The 21461-nt window shown below is 42.7% G+C and overlaps 1 protein-coding gene across 3 annotated transcripts in view; it reads left to right on the top strand.

Moving 5' to 3' along the window:
• Nucleotides 1-5446: 5446 nt before the first annotated feature.
• Nucleotides 5447-21461, top strand: part of LOC145424057 (histone deacetylase 4-like) — an 88263-nt gene continuing 72248 nt past the window's right edge. For 2 of the 3 annotated variants that reach the window (XM_080296849.1, XM_080296847.1), the window contains exons 1-2: nt 5447-6057; nt 10108-10459. In XM_080296849.1, the coding sequence (XP_080152975.1) occupies nt 10438-10459 (22 nt within the window). In that variant the 5' untranslated portion in view covers nt 5447-6057; nt 10108-10437. Of the gene's footprint in view, nt 6058-9117; nt 9165-10107; nt 10460-21461 lie in introns of those variants that run through there. The other variant, XM_080296848.1, reaches the window with a different exon arrangement.

Raw genomic sequence — 21461 nt, 5'->3', positions numbered from 1 at the left:
ACTTCACTACAGTTCAGATGGAAATGTAGTGTTTAGACATCATTTGCTTTTCAAAAAAGCAAACGTAAGAGCCTACGGAGGCGCCGCGGCAGGAAGGTTGTGGGTTTTAATCTCTCTCTTCGTGGGCTGGGACCTTTTGCCGTGGAGTTTGCATGTTCTTGCTATGCCCAAGTCAGTTTCCTTTGGGCTCTTTGGGTTCCCCCTCCTGTCCAAAAACCTGCACATTGAGATAAATGTGACTGTACACTGGGAATGGATGTAGGTTCACAAAAACAAAGCCATGTATAAAATGTCAAGCATATCGCATTAAAAGTAATGTAAAAATCACTTTTGTTCCCCACTCTGACTCTCACTTTGAACTTCAGCAGATTGTTTTGATCATGTCTATATGCCCACATGCATGGAGTTGCTGGCATGCGATTGGCTGATTCGACACCGCTGCTAATAAACAGCGGAGCAAGTGGAGCTAAATAAGTGGTCAGTGAGCGTATATAGCAGCCCATTTCCACTCCATCCTAACATGCTCACCATGATGAGTTTGCCTGTTAAGCATGCCAGCATGAAACAAAACGACACAGTGGTTCTATCATGTTCAAGAGAAGGCAGGCATTTCTACAGCTCATATGTCATGGACTGCTTATGAAAATGATGTGGATCGCTAATGAGCGCTGCTGCTCAGTAGGAAAATAAGTCAATTTGACCTCATGTCAGAAGAATTAGTCAAAGGCTCCAATTTGAAACCACCAAAAAGCCAAAAATGATCAGACCAGTTACTTTATTGATTCTCACAATATCTCAGATTTATCTTGTGAACTGGGAACTGTGCCAATAGATGGCCTGATTTGTTTTTCTTCTTGCTAGGAGTGCTCTTCAGAAAGGCTTTTAAGTCTGCCTTTTGGTTTTTTAACACCCAGATGCTCTGGAACATCATGTTGGGTGGGCTCCCCTCTGCCGTCATCAGGACAGCTAAGACCGAGAGCGACCCGTCAGAACAACATTTCTCAGTTTATCGCCCCAGCAAGCTGGTTTATGTGTAAAAAGCAGGACAATCTGGGGTGCTATTACTTTATAGGCACACACATGGAAACGCACACTCTGCCTGAATGGGACATGGAGGCATATTCGTCTGTCACGAGTGAGCGCGTGCAGTACATGCACCTTTTACACACATGCACACGCACATAAAAACAGTATCAGTAATAAGGCCTGGGAGCTGTTGCTGTGTGAGAAGTAATTACTCCATGCAGCTCAGCGGGGCTTTGATGGAAACTTTTAGACTAACTGGCTCGACTGTAAGAAGCCTCGGCTCTGCTTCTTTTTAACAAGAACTCTTTATGGCTTCATTTGCTCTCTTTTCTCTCTTAAACGCTCCTGTTTCAAGGAAACCTGGAAGGGCCTGATGTTTTTTTTTTCTACACACACGCAACCTAACACACAGAGAAAAAGTTGCAAACGCCATAATTCCACCGATACGTTAGAAGTTGTGGCTGCGCAGGCCGATCACACGCTGCCAAATGCGGTGTGAAGATGTTCAGAAGCGCTTTCTCCATGGCTGCCGAGGTTCTTTATGACACTGAGGTCTGCGAGCTTTGTCTGCACGCTGCGACTGACTCATGTGGGACCGCGCTGGGTGAGACGACGGCTTCCCTTCACAAACCACTAACAGCCAGTTGTGTGTGCACTGCAAGTGGTCTGGTCTACAGCCCGTGTGTGATGTGTCTGCTGTGGTAGCACAGCCGAGGTTTGCGCAGGCCCTGCACGCTCACCAGCCTGTTGACTTTCTAGCCTGATTACTACTCCTCTTCCCAGCCTCTGGCCAAAAAACATGGTGTATTTTTGGAACAACATTACTCAGGATCTGTGTTTTTAGCCAGAACCATGTAAGGTTCTTTGGACCGATGCTTTTAAACACATCATGCTCCAAAGAAGCACTCATGACCTAAACTCTAAAGTGGAAGGAGGTGATGGCTACTCCCCTGGATGCAAAACAGTTAACACAATCAGTGATTTGGCAACTCGAGTGTGTTCGCTGAATTGCAAATGTGCTGCTCTGGGCAATATAAGCCAATCTAATCCCTGCTTTGACATCATTGCCCTGGACGCACTCACACACTTGCTCGTACACGCACTTTTGACTGTTTTATGCATGTCTGCGTCAGCAAAAGCTTGTACACAAACAATACAGATGCAGATGTCCAAGAGCAATTTGTGCTCCCTGACAACACGAGTATAAACTCTGTGCTTTTGTGCAGAGCATGAGACAATGAGGGCATATTACCTTCCAAATATACCGAGAGCCATGATTCTTCTTATTAACACAGCTTTTACAGCTGTTTATTCGTTGCATTTGCTCAGCTACAAACAAAATGTGTCATTTTGCTCAAGACAAAAGTAATAAACTACTGGATAGACTGTCATGTGATACAAACGTTTAGTCAGACCAGCCATTAGCATTATTTTTCACTCTTAACTTGACTAACTTTTGGTAGTTGCCTTTCTATTTTCTATTTATTTTTTATATCGTAGAGAAAGGTATGATTTTGCAGTTGGCCCTGAAAGATATTAATTAAACTGGAAAGTCATGTCTAAGTTCTGTAATTAGATGGTAAATGTATCTTATGTCTGCATACATAAAGAGAAAGAAGGTCAACAGCTCCAAAGACCTTACACGAGCATATCAGAGATGCCTCCAAGTCCGACTGCCTTACATAACTGAAACTCCCTAGCTCATCCCTAAATGATCATCTTTTGTTGCTATGGATACAGCTGTCCCTCAGGGGCCTGCTGCAAAGGAGGAGCGACCTTGATTAATAAATGCAAGTCGTAGTGGAGCAGCACAAAGCTGGCCCGAGTTAAAACTAATAAAGAAGGTCTTCTGACGGCAGTGAAAACCTTGACAGTGAGAAAGAGAAGGTCAGCTGGGGCAATTAAGCATCTGCCCCAGCTGAGGTGCCTTTGAGCAAGGCGAGGACTAATTCTGAATTATTATAAATTACTTGGAGATAAAATAGAAAAATACATAATAATTTAAAGCATGTGACAAATTTTGTGTATGTTTGCTAAAATAGTTACGCTAATATTAGATAAAAATATTGCATGCTAAATAGCAGGCCAGCTAGAAGAACATGTCTAAAGTAGTTGATTGTGTGTAAATTATACACATAATCAACTGAATTACCTAAAAGGAGTGAAAGACTGAAATTTGCAACTGTTAATTAATTATGTTTGAAAATGTAACAGGTGAATAATTCAACAAAAAACAAACAAACGCATTAAATAGCGGGCTAAGGTAAAAGTAGGCTAACTGTTAATGCTAGCCAAATAGCCAATATTAAAAGTACTTTAAATTTATAAATGGTGCAAATAAACTGAAAGAGGAAGAAGGAATGTGTTAAATAAAAGTAGCCCTATCTGAAAAGCCTGTTAGTTGGAACGAAACTATAATTGAGCTTAGGTAAAAGTAATAAAAGGTAGAGTAATTTAACACATTTAACATATATTGTGTAACAGTCACAACACTGTGGTTACAAAGGTGTGACACGGTAGGAACAATACTCAGGTAGGCTGTGACGTTTAAATTATCCCTAGTTGATAGTAAGAGACCCAAAGTGTGCCAAGAAAATGTCCCCACACCATTACTGCAGCATCAGCCTGAACTGTTGATGCAGCATAGATGCTTTCATGTTAATCTTTGCCAAATTGTGACCCTACCACCTGTCACAGCAGAAATAAAGAACTTTTTTCAGTCTTTAATTTGTGCACTTTTTGTGAGCCTGTGTGAAATGAAGCCTCAGTTTCCAGTTCTTAGCTGACAGTAGTGGCAGCCTGTGTGGTCTTCTGCTGCAGTAGCCGTGTGCTTTAAGGTCCCAGCCGCTGTGCATTATCTTCTGTGAAGTTGCTGCCATGTGATTGGCTGATAAAACATTTGTGCTGACAAGCAGTTGAACAGGTGTACATGGCAATAAGTGGCCGATGAGTGTAGTTCTTCACGGTAATGGGTAAAAAAGTTTAGAACAGGTGCTTTACTGATGAAGCCTGGAGCCATATAAAACCTGGAGGTAGGGTTAGATTTTAACTTGACCCACATATTGACAGTTCAGTCATGTTGGGAAAATTCAAATCAAAGATGCTAAAACATCTACATACTAGATAAATAATGGCTTAGTTGCTTGATGTGACGGCTAAAATTATCGCACGTCACATGACAGCCTGGGAGACAAGTTTAGAAAATTTAGAATCAACATTTCTCCTTCAAATATATTGAAAATATTTGTGTTGGAGCAATGTTCATGAAAATAAAAAATGAGCTTCTTTCCTTTCCTGAATAACAACTTCAGAATCAAATCTTTCCAAAGCGTCTCCGCAGACTTCAGCGAGCCACCGGAGCAGCCTCAGGGTTATTAGAGCAGACTGAAATCATAGCAGAGCTCTGTAGTCTACTCACACTGGGTGAATAATAACGCTGTCTCCGCCCTCAGATGTAGCCTATATAGAGACTGGTTAGCATATTACAGTAATTGAGTCAGCTGAGGCAGGCAGTAGTGTTGCAGGTTTGCCTGTGGGTGGCTGCTGAGATGCACAATCAAATACAGAGTAATGGAAATAAAAGCATATTGGATTAGAGCAGGCAGCACGGAGGGCGTTTCATGTTGCAATGCACAGGAATTGGATAAAAATGTTTGTTCCATTTTGCTGCCGTTGAGCAACTGAAGTAAGGCTAGAAATATTGCATTACAGGCAGAAAACTGCTGTCACATAGTAATTACAACATAAATAGATTAATGACACATTATGAAATGTTCGGTTACTGTTGAGGATTTGGTCTCTTTCTGCTTTTGATGTCAGTACACTGACTGGAACTTAGTCTACAGACTGACATCAGTGTTCTTCAAGCTCTTTCTTGTTCTGTTGCAGCAACAAGTATTGCTTTTACATAAGTGCTCAGATACCAGTTTAAAACTCTATTGGCCTACTGCAATAGCACTGCAGTACTGCTACTACTAGAACCTTCTTGGAGTGTAGTAATGACACTAAGGCAGATAAAGCTTCTATAAACTAAGATAAGGTTATTAGAAAAAGTCATTTATAGAAGTCAATCAGCAGAACACGAAAGAGCAGATTAATGATCACAACCCAGAAAAATGAAAGATCCAAGACTCTTTATTGCCATTATGCAAGCATCACAAAATGATGGCAATGCTTCCTCACCGTGCATAAAATTAAACACACACACATGCCCATATATAACTAAACATAGATACGTACGCACATATGTCTATGCACATGTCGTCATCCACATAAACACATAAACGTTTGGCCTGAAGATGTGCAGGCTATATATAGCTGTGATCACGTGGAGCAGACCATCACGATAAATGCCATAAGGTAGCATAGGTGCCTCAGGATAGTAATAATAAAATAAAGGATAATAAATCCCAACATTTAAAAGCAATATTTTTAGGGGGGATGCAACAAACTGCAATAGTGTCTAATTATAGTGCACTACAGGAAGGGGATAATGATCCCGTGATTCCATAAAAACGCAGTAAAAGTGGAAAGTGTGTGCATGCACATCTATAGCTGGCTCATAAAGCTGCAAAGTTATAAAAACATGGTAATGCGTGTATGTGACGCTCGGGGAACCGCATGCACGGATATTACAATACAGGACACGCCCCAGAAAAAGTTCTTTTCCTCGGCCATAATCACAAGCATTTATCCAACCTGCCACACATACATACAGAGACACACACAGACACACACACATATACCACGCTGTCTGCTCGTAGATGATCACATTTTCATCAGCCTGACCCCGCCTCTGGTGAATGCAGGGGCGCTCCATGTGACGCTGGGGCTGTAACAAAAATCCAGTATGGCGGAATCTGTCAGGAGATGATTTTTTTCTTCCCCTCCTCCTGCGTTGAGGAAAAGAGGAGAAAAAAGCCTCGGAGTGCTAACATGGGAGAGATTTTTTTCTTTTTTTTTTTTTTAAGAAAGGCCAGCCGCTTTGGGACACATGCTGGGACGACTGGCCTCCTCCCGGCCCGTGTATAGGTGAGCTGTTTTGGTGTGCCTGTGGCCGCTGTGGCTGAATGTGTAGCCTCGCTTTGATGTTGATATCCAAGGCAGGGATGCGATGCACGGGCAGGCTTCATGAAAAACCATGTCCGGCTGAAGTTTTCACTCCGCTCATCTTCGCTTTCGCCCTCTCGCTTGCGATTGAACGTTTTAAACGACTCCCCTCGGAGTCTGAGTCACATCTGAATCCTGGTAGAAATTATTATTTTTTTCTTTTCTTTTCTTTTTGCGACTTGTAACGATTTAGCTACAAAATATCCTTCACGGTTTTATTGCACTATTTGCGGGCGGGAAGTGTGTTGGCAACAAGGGGAGAAGGGGGGAGAGGCAGGAGGAGTGTATGTGTGTGTGTGTGTGTGTGTGGGGGGGGGGGGGGGGGGGCAGGCGGTGTTTATTATGCCGATTGTTGCTGAGCTATTTATAGAGCCAAAGACTCTAACGCGATAAAACACTGAGCTCGTGCGCATTTTGTCGCTTTTCCCCGTGCTAATGGCGAGGAAGGGAAAAATTGCTTGAAATGAAGGTAGGGGCCCGCGTGAGTGTGTGTGAGTGTGTGTGAATGGTTCGGGATGGGCGGTGGTAATTCTCTGCATGCGTCAATCTTTCTGTTTTTTTGTGAATGGGGGCGTACGGAGCCGTTAAAGCGACATCAAAGCAACGCGTTAGGGGCCGATTCAAAGTGTCGCCTTCCGCACGAAATAGTTCTTATGGGGAAACGTTAGTTTGGGAAGGTGAATGAAGCCGTTTGTCGTGTTTGAGAGTTTGGGTTTGGGCTGAAAGGGGGAGGAACTGTGTGTACCCACCTTTTTGTGCGCTTGTGGCTGTCATCTGTAGCTGTGATGTGCATATTAAATTTCTTTTGAGGGTTATTTTTATCTTACATGCGTTCTCTTTTGCTAATACTGGTGTCATTTTGAAGCATCACTCTGTTTTTTTTCACTCTTTGCTCACTTTGGGCTTCAGGGCTTGTCTCCCCAGATCTGTCACCCTGCATCAAGCAAGCTCATTTTTAGGGACAATGGCCTATGGGATACACGCACACACACACATATGAGTACCCCTCCCGAGACAGATGAGATGCCCCGGGGGGATTGGTGTTGCATGAAGCCCCCCTGGAGTGTCAGCATGACACACACAGCCCCCCCACCCTACCCTGCCTGCCTGTGCCCTCCCTCCACCAATCCTTGCTTTGCTTTTCCATCACAAAGCGCAAGTGTGCGTGAGCTGTGCAGTGACCGACTTTTTTTTGGTTTGGGGGGGCCAATTTGTCCTGCGGCTGCAGTGTCTGGCCCTCTTGTCTTGAGAGTCCCCCCTTACCCCCACTCCTTTCCTTTTAATGCATACACACACACTCGCATGCACATCCCATCCTGCTTCAGAGGACGGTTGAGACCTCTGCAAACACACACACACAAGGGCGCTGCCCCCATACCCCCTCGTGTCTCCGCAGCCAAATCTTTCAACCTCACCCCCGGGCAGTCTGGCCCCTTGAATTTTGTACTAGTAGTAAAGTCGACTTGATACTTTAGGGCTGAGCTGTTATTACATCTGACACCGGTGCTCCGGGCCCAAGGAATCCAGGCCACTCTCCGTAAACAAAGAAAAGAACAATCGTATATTTCCAGAAGCAACAAGAAGACAAATCAGTTACCTCCCAAAAAACAAAGAAGAGCCTCCTGCCAGGCAAATAACAGAATCATTGTCTCTTTTGCTTTTTAATGGGATCTTTCCACCAATTTCTGCTGTGAACGCAGTGCATCCTACTGGGGAGTTTTGTGAAATCCCCAGTGCGCCTCAGTCAAAAAGACGCTATCTCAAGGAAAAGCTATTTATTGCCTGATTGGTTTACAGCTCCTCGCAGTGTATCATTGAACCCGGGGTTGCGTTGACTTCTTGGAACTCTGTATTTTACTCTGAAAACTCACCGGTGCATTTCTAGGAGCAGGATTTGATGATTTGCTAAGGTTGGAAATGTTTGCAAATCCGCGTTAAGATGGATTTTGTATCCCTGCAGCCAGAAGACTTTCCAGTATTGTGAAAGTTGTTTATTCTTATTAAGACTGCTTACAAAGTGAAACCATTAGTTCATTAACCAGCTGATTTATTTGCAAGTATGAGAAAGGATTAATTGTGCAAACCTGCGTTGGCTATTTTTGGGCCTCAATCTGTTGTTATGCAATAAAAGACCTAAAAGATGCTTTACTAGCTGTAGTTAACTCATGACTTCTACTTACAAACGCATGTTGCTAGAGTTATAGCAACAATTATAGATGACCAAGCTAAATCTGTCTGTAATGTAAGTGATATGTCCTCAGTCAGCAGCTGGCGCATCACTATAAGATCAGCGCTGTAAATAACTGCGAGTGAGAGGCATTTAAAGGATGCACGTGTTGTTTTTGATACTAGCAGCAGTCCTTGCAGTCATCTTGTGTACAGACCTGATAACAATACAGTAAATATCACGGCTTATATAACTGTCTGTAATATCTGGATCGAATAGAGTACTAGAGCTTGGCTGATACTGGATTTTTAGGGACCGCTCCTGCTTTGTTCATATCAGGGGTGTCAAACGTAAGGCCCGGGGCCCACAATAGACCCGCCAAAGACTTTAATAAGTTTTACAGCTTATAAAGAGCTTCCCCTGCAATCATCCTGTCACGGTCCTGGGTCAGTGACCCAGTGTTTTGAGTTTCTTGTGTATTCTGTTCTTAGTTCTCTTTGTTGTCCCAGCTTGTTCTTTAGTGTTGTGTCTTAGTTTGGTTTTCTTGTATTCTGTTTAGTTCTCTGAGTATTTAGTAGCTGCCCTCTGTGTCTCTTTGTTGTTGGTGTTGTCTGTGTTTCTTAGCTCCTCTGTCTCCTCTAGTCTAGTTTGCGTCTGTGCTAATTCCTGTTTTACTTTGAAGGTCTGTGTCTCATGTGAGTGTATCCTACTTTGCTCCCTTGTCTCGTCAGTTCTGATTTCTCCCAGCTGTCCCCTCCTTCTGTGTCTCATCCCCCTCGTTACTTCCCAGTGTATTTAAACCCCGTTTCTCTGAGTCAGTGTCGTGTCGACCCTCTTGCTGTGTGGATCGCCCTGTGTCTGTGTGAGTTTTAGGTCATTGTTTCCCCAGTTTAGCTTAGTTTGCTCGTTTTTCTGTGACCAGCAAATAAAGCTGTGATTTTGAGTTCACCCCCTGAGTCTGTGAGTCCTGCGCTTTGAGTCCTCATCTCCTGCCTGCCACACAGCGTTTCATGACACATTCATGCTCCGCTAAAGTAAAGAAGTAATAGATAAACAGTGAAATGACAGAAATGTTTTTGGGTTTTTTGCTAATTTAGAAATTTATGATTTTTTTAAAAAGATTCACAGTAAAAAAAAACACTAATGAAAAAGAAAACCCAGGACATTTTCTGTGTATTAGCAAAAACCTTTTGTCTTATAATTTCTTGAAAGTCTTGGCGTTGAGCTAACAGAACCTTTTCTGTCATTTTACACATTAATTTCTTACAATTTGGCCGTGAAGAGCAGTGCTGGCAGATTTCTTTCATTTTTTAAAGCAGAATTACTTTATGATGTAAAAAAAACATGAAACGTGCCGTTGAAATCGGCTCGTTTTCTTTGAATGAAATGTCTGAGGGGTTAAATGTTTAGTTAAACTTTAAAGTGACAGAAAGGAGAGCTTCACTGGTCCCGCCCACTTTGACATCCTCGGTTCATATGCTGTATAAAAATACCGTGTCCATGTAGCTACAGTACATCGGCGCTGTTTGGAAACGATATCATGGGGAAATTGCTTCTTAACTTTCTGCTAATGCAGTTCCGTGTGCTCAGCTGTTATGCTGCGTGTGCTGCACGGTCCTGGGAGTGCAAACCATGTGAACAGCATCTTTCTGCTGTAGTGTCTCCTGCAAAAAAGGTTTCCTATTTATTCTTATGGAGCAGCATACACACAGCACCGACCTGTGACAGGCCAGCTGGTGTCTCTCCTTTGCTCTCTCTTACGTGAAGCGTTTAAATAAAACATTGTCCTTTTCATCCTCCCACAGGTTGGTGCTAAACAGCGAGTTGCCACTCTGATTGGAGTTGCCGGATCAATAAGCTAATGGAGATTGGCTGCTGCCGGACGTCTGCTTCCTGTTTCCCGTTTGACCGTCCTGAGTGTTGGATCAGCCTGAACACGCATTCAAACCCACACTGTCCTCCTCCTCCCAGCTCTGGCAGGCTAACAGGCTCCTGATCACCATCCTGTAAACCACATCCGTACTTCAACTCAAACACACACAGACATCTGTCCTTCAGTGAACACACGCTCACACGACGAGCTGGGTGCACACTCGCCGTACTGCGTGGACGTCTGCCTGACCGACCTGGCAGCAATGACTTCACACAGCCACCAAGGTAAGATGTTTGTCTACCACTTTTTACCTGTTATGCACCGGGTGGAAAGGGCCTGCTCAGTCTTCTAACTCTCACAGGAGTAAAAGGCCAGGCACATGCGTCCGGCTGATATTGCCCTTGTGTTAAACAAACAAATACCACAGTCTACAGCTGCATGCAGATGCTGCTTCACTATCCAGGAGTTTAATGTATCAGTCTGCCTTGTAGTCACGACGTATTTGCAGCAGAACAGGAATTAAACCAGAGAAAAGCTTTAAATACTTTTAATACATGAAGAAAAAGAAAGAGAAAGTCTGTGAATGTTGTTTCAGAAATACAGAAGTACAGAGACTGCACCTGTAAGCCGCTTTGCAACCCACCCCCAACCCAGCTCCTCTTGTACCTTCCACTTATTGTCATATCTGATGTGACTGATGCCTGCCTCGCCTCCACACCACCAAATAGAAACCCTGCAGGTGGAAACAGCAATCCTTTTTGATTATAGTGGGCCTGGCTGAATTGTAGGTGTGTCTAGGATGCTGTTTAAAACCATTTTTAGAGACCTAAAAAACTACCTGTCATGTGCAGATTAATGAAAATGTATCCCCTTCGGCGCCGTCACATTAAGGGAAATCTGTCTGCTGCTACATCTGCCATATTGGCGTATGCGAACGCTTTGATTGTGAACAGAGGCGGATCGTGGCTCGCTTCAAATGCAATAAAGCATTTTAATCTGGTCTTATAACTGTTAATGGGCTCGATTCAATATGAATGAGCTCCGGAGGGGCGAGAGAAAAACGTCCACGGCATCAGCTTAGTAAAAAGAGCCTCCCTTTTTCCTTGTTGATGACTGATCGCTGCTTTGGAAGCCTTCACTTGCACTTCCGCGAGCTGATACATTATTTAGCGACCAGCTGGTGGATGAGAAAGGTTAGCTTCCTGCCACTGGCCGACGCGGTACCTGACAGCGTCGGCTGTGTTTACTTTATACACCTGGGAGTGTGTGCAGTATAAATACCACAGCTGGGGCAACCGCTGGGCCCCGAGGGATCGGAGCGAGCCATAGTCTCAGCCGGCGTCCTCAGTCCTGCAGCATCGCCACATGTGATGCACATCACAGAGGGTAGAGTGGATATTTGGCCTTACATGTGCACGCTGTTTAAGATGACTATAGATCAGCCAGAGAGGTCACACACTTTCCTTTTCCCTAAGTGTTTCCTTTATAAACTTGGATTAGAGCTGTGCAATATTTGCGCGCACACACACACACACACACACACATTAACTCATTGTCATCCGCTGAGCTGACAAAGCTAATAAACTGCTAATCCCGAGCAACGATTTTGACATTAATAACTGCTAATTTATGCAAGGTGACACGTTAAATGATGACAGTGGAAGTGTCAAACGGAAGATAACAAGTGTCAAATAATATTCAGTAACTACATTAATTGCACGTAGGCCTGTGAGCCTAGAAGTATGTTTTTATTTGTTTTTTAAATAAGTTTCAGTTTCTGTTTGAGGATGACTGAGCAGTGAGAGTGACTCACACCTGAACATGTTCAGTTACTAGCAGCCTGTAACAAAAACACACCATTTTTGGTTGAATCCATGAAAAACACAAATATAGACAAAATATAGGCAAGAAAGCTGAGAGCTCCTTACTCCTCCTGAGAGTAGAGCCAACTCTCTTTTTCTCTTAGAAACTGCATTTTCATGCATATTTGCGTGTTTCAACAAGTCACTGCACCTATTTCTCATTTTGCTAGCGAAACACAAAGAAACCAGAGGTGGCTCAAGGCTTTTGCACAACATAAGTGAGCGCGCAGGCGCCTGAGGGGTTAATGAGTGGTTGATATAATTCGGGGAAAGGTCTTTCAACGCTTTAAAAGTGGTAAGTAAGCATTTCAAATCGAGTTATGGTAGCTTTAAGTTAAGGCTGTGAATGGACGTTAATAAAGTTAAACGCAGCGGCTCATTTCGTTACGTTTACAGATGCCTTAAAGGGCTGATTTAACATTGCACTTTGGAGACACCGATCCTCACCTTTTGCTCTTGAGTGTAGATTCACTTCCCAAAATATCTTTCATTAGACCGCGTCTGCTTAGCAGAGAGTAGCTGAACTCCACGAGAAAAATCAGCTTCGGTAAAGGAACTGAAAAGGTAACGCAGGCTCACGGGGTTTTTACGATCAATAGCTGCTCTTGATTTATTTATTTATTGTTTTTCCTCCAAAAACCTCTGAAATAACACACCACTCATTATTTGATGTCAGTGCGACTGTTAGAACGAAGCAAACAGTGATATTGAATCAATGCCCAGCTGTGAGCAGGAGCCAGGGCAGGAAGCTTCACTCTGTTCTGGGCTGATAGAAGAAGATAAACTAACCAGCTCCTGTCACAATATGAAATGAACCCTTTTTAATTTCCCTCCGCTCCCTCTCGCATCCTCAGCGTGCTTCACCCCCCCTCCGCTGGAAGCGTGCAGAGGGATGCCCCCTGTTAGCTCACCTCTCGCCGACACAGAAATAGCTGCGATTCTTTGTGCGAGGCCCGGAGATTACGACTCATACCTGTTGAGCGGCTGTTTCCCGCTGTCTTGTTTGCTGGCGGGAAAGCCTTCAAGAGGAGGCGATCCCGGCCCTCGAGAGCGCTGCCAAGTGTGGGCGTCAAATTTGAGGTGTTGCTTGTCTCGTTTGAATGACAGCTTCGAGACGCACTTGTTGGATGCCGGCGCAAAGAGGGAGACGGAGAGAGAGATGGAGAGAGGCAAGCCAGGAGACATTTTAAAGGAATGCGACGCTGACCTTGTCAGCCTTCTGTTTCTTTTTTTTCCCTCATGAAAATGTGTGTGACAGCAGTATTTACAGAGCGAGGAATCTCTCCGGAGATCTCTCTGCTAATAACTGCAGATGCAGGAGAGGCGTCTTTAAGACTGTCTGCCGCTATCACCGTTAAGGCCAATTACTTTCATTTAGAGTCACAATTAAAACAACAGCGCCTGTGTTCTCGAGGTGAACAATGAGACTTTCAGATCCACAGCTTTGTTGTGCAGTGTGATCCAAAGCTGCCAACTTTCTTCTGCTCTGCACTTATTTCCAATCAAGCTGTGTGTGTGTGTGTGTGTGTGTGTGTTTGCCATTTTTTCTAATCTGTAAATGAGCTTACTAGCAAGCACTGTTATTTATTTTTCCCCTTCCAGGACTTACTCATTTTCTTAAAGCAGCTAGATTGGCAGGATTAGGTTAGATTAAATATCATTTATCACAAATCTCTTCCCAGAAAAATGAAATATAAAACAGATTCTCAGGTTTGATTTCCAAGAACAACAACAACAACAAAAAAAGGGGGTCAGCAAACAGGCTGGAGTGTTTGCACAGGAGTGATTGCTGTGTGTGCCAGGAGCTTTAACACATTAGCCTGCGACATTTGTTTTACACTCGTGCTTAGCGGTGAGCTAACGTGCTCGGTGTGTGGTGTTAAACAGGGCGGTTGTCTCTCTAAATGTCACGCACGGGATTGATAAGAGTATAGAGTCCTGCAGCGCCCACGCAGATTCAGAAACATCAGCTCAGGTCCTCGGCAGGTGTTGAGCTCTTCTCCGTGATGACTGAGGGAGCCTTCATGGTTGTGGTCGTTCGGCGAGCACCCTTATCAGTTTCTGGGCTTCCGCCTATAAAAATAAAAGGAAGCAGGGCCCAATAAACTACACAAGTCCGAAAAAGAAAGGGCAAAACGTATTAATTATTAAGTAACAGAGAAATGGATGAAAAGGTTTGGGTGGTTCCTGTCTCTCTCCACTGTTACTGTCCAATAAAGGTGAAAAACAAACAAAGAAGAAGACGCGTGTTTTCCTGCGATCCATAAACCATTTGCATATAAACATAGAAGGACTACCTCGGAGTGGAAAAATCCATCCTTTATTAAAAGTATTTGAAATATTAAAACCAGACTTTAAATCCGCTTGATGTTACCAACAGTCTTTGATTTCTGCTTTTAGAGGTGGAAGCCGGTTGGTTGGGAGCGTGCAGAGAGCGAGAGAGACGCTTTATTGTGGAACTGATGCGGGCTGGATGCGCTGTGAGTGGAAAAGGAGGATGTTAAAAAAAGAGCAGCTGGCCTCCTCTGGTGTTGCAGTGCTGCTGAAGAGGGAAGGTGATGCCGCTCGTTGGCAATGATTTGTTTTCATCTTAGTCAGAATCGCGCCGGCTTTCCAGGAAAGCCTGTATTGTTTACCGCTTGGCCTGCAAATGAATCACACACACACTGTCACACACTCTCACACAAGCATGCACTCAGGCCACTGAATGGTTACTTAGTAAGTGGCAGGTGTTATTTTGTGAATGAGAGGTTTGAACTTTACATTGTTGCATGGGGGGGGGAAATTAATAATTAACACGTTCTGCGAACGCTATCAAAAGCACGTTGACAGTGGGACATAAAGTGTGTTCAGATTAGATTTTTTACTGCTTTATTTTGCAGGGTCTGTGTGGGCGTGAGCGCCTTTTATGGCTCTGAACCGGTGAACTTGACACAGTGCTCTTTTCCTCGAAGGCTCAGCGGTATCTAGGTTACAAGCGCCCGTTAGGTTTACGCAGCTTGGAAACGCCACAAATCGGCGAGGAAAATAACATAATTTTAAAATAAACACTAATGAGGAGGGTCAGGACATTGCATTGCATGGGCTGGTACCCAAGATTAGATAATTCTCTCGAGGTCTCACACATCCGCTGATTTATGTCTTAGACAAGCTAGTCGTGCTGCGGTTGCATTAAAAAAGGATTTATGGTCAGGGAATAGCAGTAATTTGGTACAGTCATTCCTCTCCTTTGCTTTTTGGTATATACAAATATTGCTTACTACCGGTAGGTTAAAAGTACACTTTTAAAACCGTTTCTAAGTTAAACGCTCTTGTGTTCCCCCAGAATATATTTTTTTTCATGTTTTCACCGATCACTGTTTATACGATGCTTATAAACATCAGGTTTGGCTGTGCAATAGACCGGCGACTTGTCCAGAGTGTACCTGACCTTTGGCCCTATAATAACTGGGATAGGCTCCCTGAATTGGATGAGCACTTAAGAAAATGGATGGGTGGTTAGATGGACTCCTGGTTTGAGCTCTGCTCCACTCTGTAAAAGTGTCTGTAGCTTTAATGGAGCTACTGCTGTTAATTATGAACCTTCCAGGAAGTGGTCTGCAAGTTACTGTAGATCATGCTAGAACACCGACTCTCTGGGTTTCTGGTTCCACTTGTGATAAACTCTAGAATTAATGCAACTGTGCACCAAATCTTCATCATCTTGGGGTAAACCTGTTCCTCCTCCTGACATCGTTATCACATCATGTTTTTGATAGAAAGGCTTCAGGTCAATAGATGTGGTTCCATCATTGGATCTTTTTGCAGATTTTGATTGTAGTAAAGCATCTTTCTGTAAGCCTCAGGGATGTCACAGCAATAGCGCTGATTAGTCGTCTAGTCACGATTACGTCGACTATCAAAATCGTCGACGACTGATTTAATAGTCGACTCATCGTTTGAAGCTTTGTAAGATCCCAAAAGACACAGGAATAAGTAGTAGGATTTAAGAGTGTAATAACAGACTGAAACAGAAGATGGCAGCACTGCATGTACAAGGATGCCAGCTGCCGTTAAACCCAGAAGAAGAAGAAGAAGCTGTGTCCGGTATTGTAGCTGTGTCCAAATTCAGGGACCGCATCCTCCTGTGCCCGCATTTGTAGGCCGATTACGTTACAGCGACACGACGAAGACTGTCCAAATCCAAAGACTCCAACAAATGCGCCCTTCATTTCCCCAGATTTGAAGGATGGGTCGGGTGTATACTTCGTGGCCCAACCTATCCCAGAATTCATAGCGCAGCCCAGCTCAGTTTCCAACAATGGCGGCAGCTAGTTAGTTTTAATATTACTCTTATTATTCTTTCTGGGTCACAAAATAAACGTTTAACATATTTTCAGGCGAGAATGTAGCTGTGTAAACCTCAAATATCTGCTCAGTTTATCAAGACACCACATATTTTCAAAAGTGCTCCGAGGTTTTCGGAGACGTCTGTTACCCACTAGCTAGATAGCGAGCCGGGGGCTAGGCTCACTAGAGCCGTGAGAACACCGGACTCCCGGCAAATCGTTTTCAAACCCACCGCCGTCTTTCGCTACTCAGGTTAAACATGATATATGAGTCACTTAGAGAACTTAAAAATGTTATTGTTTGGCTTTTTTCAGTATTTTATTTGTTCCTGAGTGAATCGGTTTGGCTGAGATTAAAGTTATAGTTTTTACACAGCTGAATAAACGTCAAGCAGACAGCTGATCATCAGAAGTGTGAGATGCTGGAGAATTTACTCCGGTGTCCTGTTATATTTTAGATAGCAAGGAGTTTATTAAACTTCACAGAAACAATCTGCAAATATCATTAAAATTTTAATAACTATCATCTTGTCTTTATTTTTAGTTAGCGCAGACCTTAAACACTTAAAGCTGTAAGCTAATGATAGTTATATAAGAGCAGATGCTGCTGGTGCAATAAGCAGTACTTTTACGTCCAATGGATGATGATCTGATTAGTCGACTAATCGCAAAAATAATCGGTGACTAGTCGACTATCAAAATAATTGTTTGTGGCAGCCCTACACAGCAACACGAGACGGTTTATGGCATCCAGGCATGAAGAGAGCAGTAGCAGAGAATTCCTAGCAGCAATTCAGAGTTGCACCCAGTTAATCCGCTAAAGCACCAGACCTGCGCTGGCCTCTGTGCTGCATCTCTGAGCGCACAGTAGGTTAGGAGAGAGATACAATGGAGGGTTTTTTTGCTACTTTACAGCTTTTGCCAGTAATAAAATGTGATTTGTGTCACTCATAAACAGAAAAATGCCTTTATTTTGATTTAGTGGATGGATTATCAGCCGAACAGGTAAAACAGTATTAACATTAACATTTGCCTGGTTCTAAGCTTGTAAGATATGTGAGCTAACTTAACAGTGAAACTTTCTTATTAAAAAGAAAATTGTGATATTATGAAAGAGAAAAAAAGGTTTTGAACCCAACTACAGAATATTTAGTTTAGTTTGCTAATCGCTCAATCGTTTTAGAAAAGTGCTTTCTACACAACCAGAGGAATCACCCCCTGCTGGCTATTAAAGAGAATGCAGGTCTGCATTCTCTTTAATAGCCAGCAGGGGGTGATTCCTCTGGTTGTGTAGAGCTCTATGGGAAAACAGCCCTCGGCTCTCTTGCTTCTGTAATCCCCACAAACACTTTCCCGATGACTCTATGACTTTAGCCGCTAGCTTGAAGTTATATTGGAATAAAGACGACGTTCATTTATAAATTTTGGTCATTTGCAGCGTCAGAAAGGAGGTTTGTTAATTGTAACTCATGATGGGTGCAGGAATTTTGACACCGATACTTGGTGATTTTAACTGTCAGATATATCGGCTGCTGATTGTTTGTTTTTTCCAAACGTATTTGTTACCAACACAGAGGTTGCAGTGTGCCCCCTGGTGGCCAAACTATGCGACATCAACACTCCTAAAGTGAATGAAGCATGTTTGTGCTGTCTCCCCTTTGTTTTTTAATTGTCATACATCGGCCAGTAAATGAAAATTATTTGATACCGAAATATTTATAAATAGCTAATAGCAGCCCATCATAACAGGTAGCGATGGTTGGGTTTTATCTTTTACTAATGAGCATTAGCCAGTGAAGTCAGATACACCCCTTCCTCGTCACAGGCAGTTTCAAAAGACCAAGATATTGATGATGAGGCTTTGTTTGGCGAAGGTTTCTTTTATCTCAGTAATGATATCCAGTGTTAATACTGTGAAAAATATTCTTAATGGGTTGTAAAGCTGGGTGGCTCTCTAGTTTCAGGGGTGCTAGAGAAATTAAAATGGTGGTTGAGGTATTTGAGTCGAATGCCTTCTGGAGGCATCCTAGGAGAGGTATTTTAAACATGTCCACCCAGGAAGACGCCCTAAGGCAGATCCAGGACACTCTGGAGAGATTATAGCTCTCAGCTGCCTGTGGAGAGGAAGGTCTGAGCTTCTCTTCTGAGACGGCTTTAGCGGGACAGCTAAGCGGTAGAAGATTGATGGATGGATGGATAAAAAGCACCAGACTCCAATAAAAACACATTTTCAACATATGGAACCATGAACCAGTATCTTAAATCAAGATCTACAGTATATGGTGACTTGTATGGCCACATGTTTTCAAGAGACTGTTTTTAGTGGTGTAGTACTATATCAGAAATGGAGAAAGATGTAAGGTTTTGCCAACTGGGCAACAGAGATGCAATAGTTTCTCTACATAATAAAGTTTATTTCCATACCACCACAAACGACATCATTTGTCATGATCATAAAGTTGATTCAGCATCTCTAAAACATTTTTGAGAAAAGGGGAACACTATAACCTCCACAAAAGTAGGATTTATTGCTAGGCAGTATTACATTGCATTAGTTTTAGCTTACAGACTTCATATTAGATTTATAAAACCATTTTTACATGCAGTACTGACTTCTGCCTTCCAGACAAGGAACAAGGGTTAGGAAGAAGAAACAACTTCATAATCTAATTTTCTTTCATCTCTCTTGTTCCTTTGAACTTTTGAACTTTTGAACTTAGAAGATTAATACATGTATAATTTAAAACATTTTAATATCTGAGTAGCATAACCACATCAAATCATGTGAATTCTACTGAAGCCAAGAGCTGAGATGGAAGCAAGTGCTCAGGCCCAGCTCTCTATATGTCAGCCATGTTTCTGCTGAGCTTCCGTGTTTACTGAATTACTAAGATTTTGGATGACAAGAAATTTATATTATTAGTAATCACAGGAAACAGGATGTTGTAATATTTTCTGTGGACAGCTCATCAGCATACTACTTGCTCTCATGTTTAAAAATGACGAATTAAAGATTTCTTTGATTTCATTATTTCAGATAGTGACAGTTTAAAATTTTGACCAATTCTGATTAAATATTGTTCCGTGGCTGACGTATTAGGTTTTGTGGAGCATTGCCGAGGTTAAGTTAAATAGGTGGTTAGTTTGGTTTCCATTAAATGTTTTTCAAACTCTACAAGTATAAACACAGAGCCAAATTTTAACAGAAGTCCTGTGAATGTGGCCGAGGAGGTGGTCAGCACAAACGGGTAAAAGACAGCTATTTTAGATGCATGAAAACATTTCATAATAAAAGCCCTGTTAAGAAATGAAGGGTCTCTGACAAGTGAAATACTGGAACTTTTTAACATGGTTACAGTGTTGAGTTTGTATTGTAGCAAAGCTTAAGGACGTTAGCTAAAATGTTAGTTTTTTTCTAGACAAAAGTCTCAAAAACTCTTTAGGTACAATGATTTATTGAAACATTTCCTAACACAGATGAAAATACAGTGTATAAGGCAACAGAGTTTGCAGTTCTAATGAGCTTGAAAGTCAATATTCGTTTTAGCCACCTTTATTCTTCCGCACTGCCTGAACCCAAAGCTAGCTTTCTTGTAATTTCTTTAGGTCGTCTTCAAGAATAGTTCTCCAGGACATCTTTTCTACAATAATTTTCTCCTTCTTTGGATGTTTTTGCCTTTTGACCTGTTCTCTGCCATGATGATCCCACACTACTTCAATAATGTTGATGTCCAGGCTCTGGGGAGGCCAGTCCATGGCTGATAGTGTTGCACCGTGTCTAGGGCTGGGCGATATGACCCAAAATTCATATCTCGATATTTTTTAGCTGGATGGCGATATAAGATATATATCTCGATATTTTTTTTAAGCCATAAAGTAAGAACAAAAAGAGTTCTTAGTCAAAGCTGTGTCCCAGATGTCACACAGGCACTTTTATTAACATACAGCACAGATGTACATGAAAAATTACTCAAAATTAAATTATGAGCATTCATTAAATAATAATGCTCCATAAATAAAATAAAACAATGTTGTTTTTGTGCTAAACAAAGAGCTCACAATTGTGCAGTCAAAATGTAAACTAAAAGACGCTGAGCGTAATAACAAAGACAGACAGATTTCACAGCAGCTCTATTTCCAAGTTTTACGGCGTGACTGACAGCCTGGAGTTTGAAATCCACTTCATAACCACGTCTCTTACAGGTGCCATTTATGGTCCTTATACACACACAGTACGGTAATATTACGTTGATGGACAGTACGTATCACTCCGCGAGGCTCCTCGGTAGCCGTAATGCGCCGACAATCTATCAAGCGGTGCAGCTCCGTAGTTTACCAAAATCGTACTCAAACATTTGTGACAGATTGCTGAGCGCCGTGTACCACATAAAATCGGTTCGCGGCCATCAAGCACAACCAGAATTCATACATAAGGCGCGCTGTCAACTTTTGAGAGAATGAAAGGATTTTAGGGTTAGCGCTGTTAGCTCGTTAGCATGTTTAGCTCGTTAACACGTTGACGCCGTCCAGCCCCACGCATGGGGCGATGCGCAGTAACTCGTTAACGGAGATTTGCCGTGTCCATCTTGTCGCTGCCTGCACGTGAAGCGATGGGGGAGGAGGGGGAGTTGTCTTCAGTGAAGGCGAGGCGGAGTAACGTTGCGTAGAGACAAAAGTAGACGAAAGAGAGGCAAACTTGCGGCTCCACAACTATAATTATAACGTAACATAGACTATATCGATATAAAGGATATTGTCACATCTTATATCTCGTATAAAAAAATATCGATATGTTTTAAAAACTCGATATATCGTCCAGCTCTAACCGTGTCTATTTCTATCCAGGTTTAGTTTTACTGATTTGGCAGTGGAATCATTGATGGTACTTTTCTGTGTTCATGATTAAATCAATTTCGTCAGGATCCCCAACACTGACTGAAATGTGGCGCCAAACCCTGCCAGAGCATCCATTGTGATGACTTGAGATACATATTTACATTGACATGAACCAGAGACCAAATTTGGGTTCATCACTCCATCAGACCTGTTGCCACTTGTTGTCAGTCCAGTTCTTCTGTAATCTGACACACTTCATT

This window comes from Astatotilapia calliptera, chromosome 23, assembly GCF_964374335.1.
Source record: "Astatotilapia calliptera chromosome 23, fAstCal68.1, whole genome shotgun sequence".
NCBI classification, from domain to species: domain Eukaryota; kingdom Metazoa; phylum Chordata; class Actinopteri; order Cichliformes; family Cichlidae; genus Astatotilapia; species Astatotilapia calliptera.
Note: the sequence above shows the minus strand (reverse complement) of the source record. Positions and strands in the feature narration are given on the sequence as shown.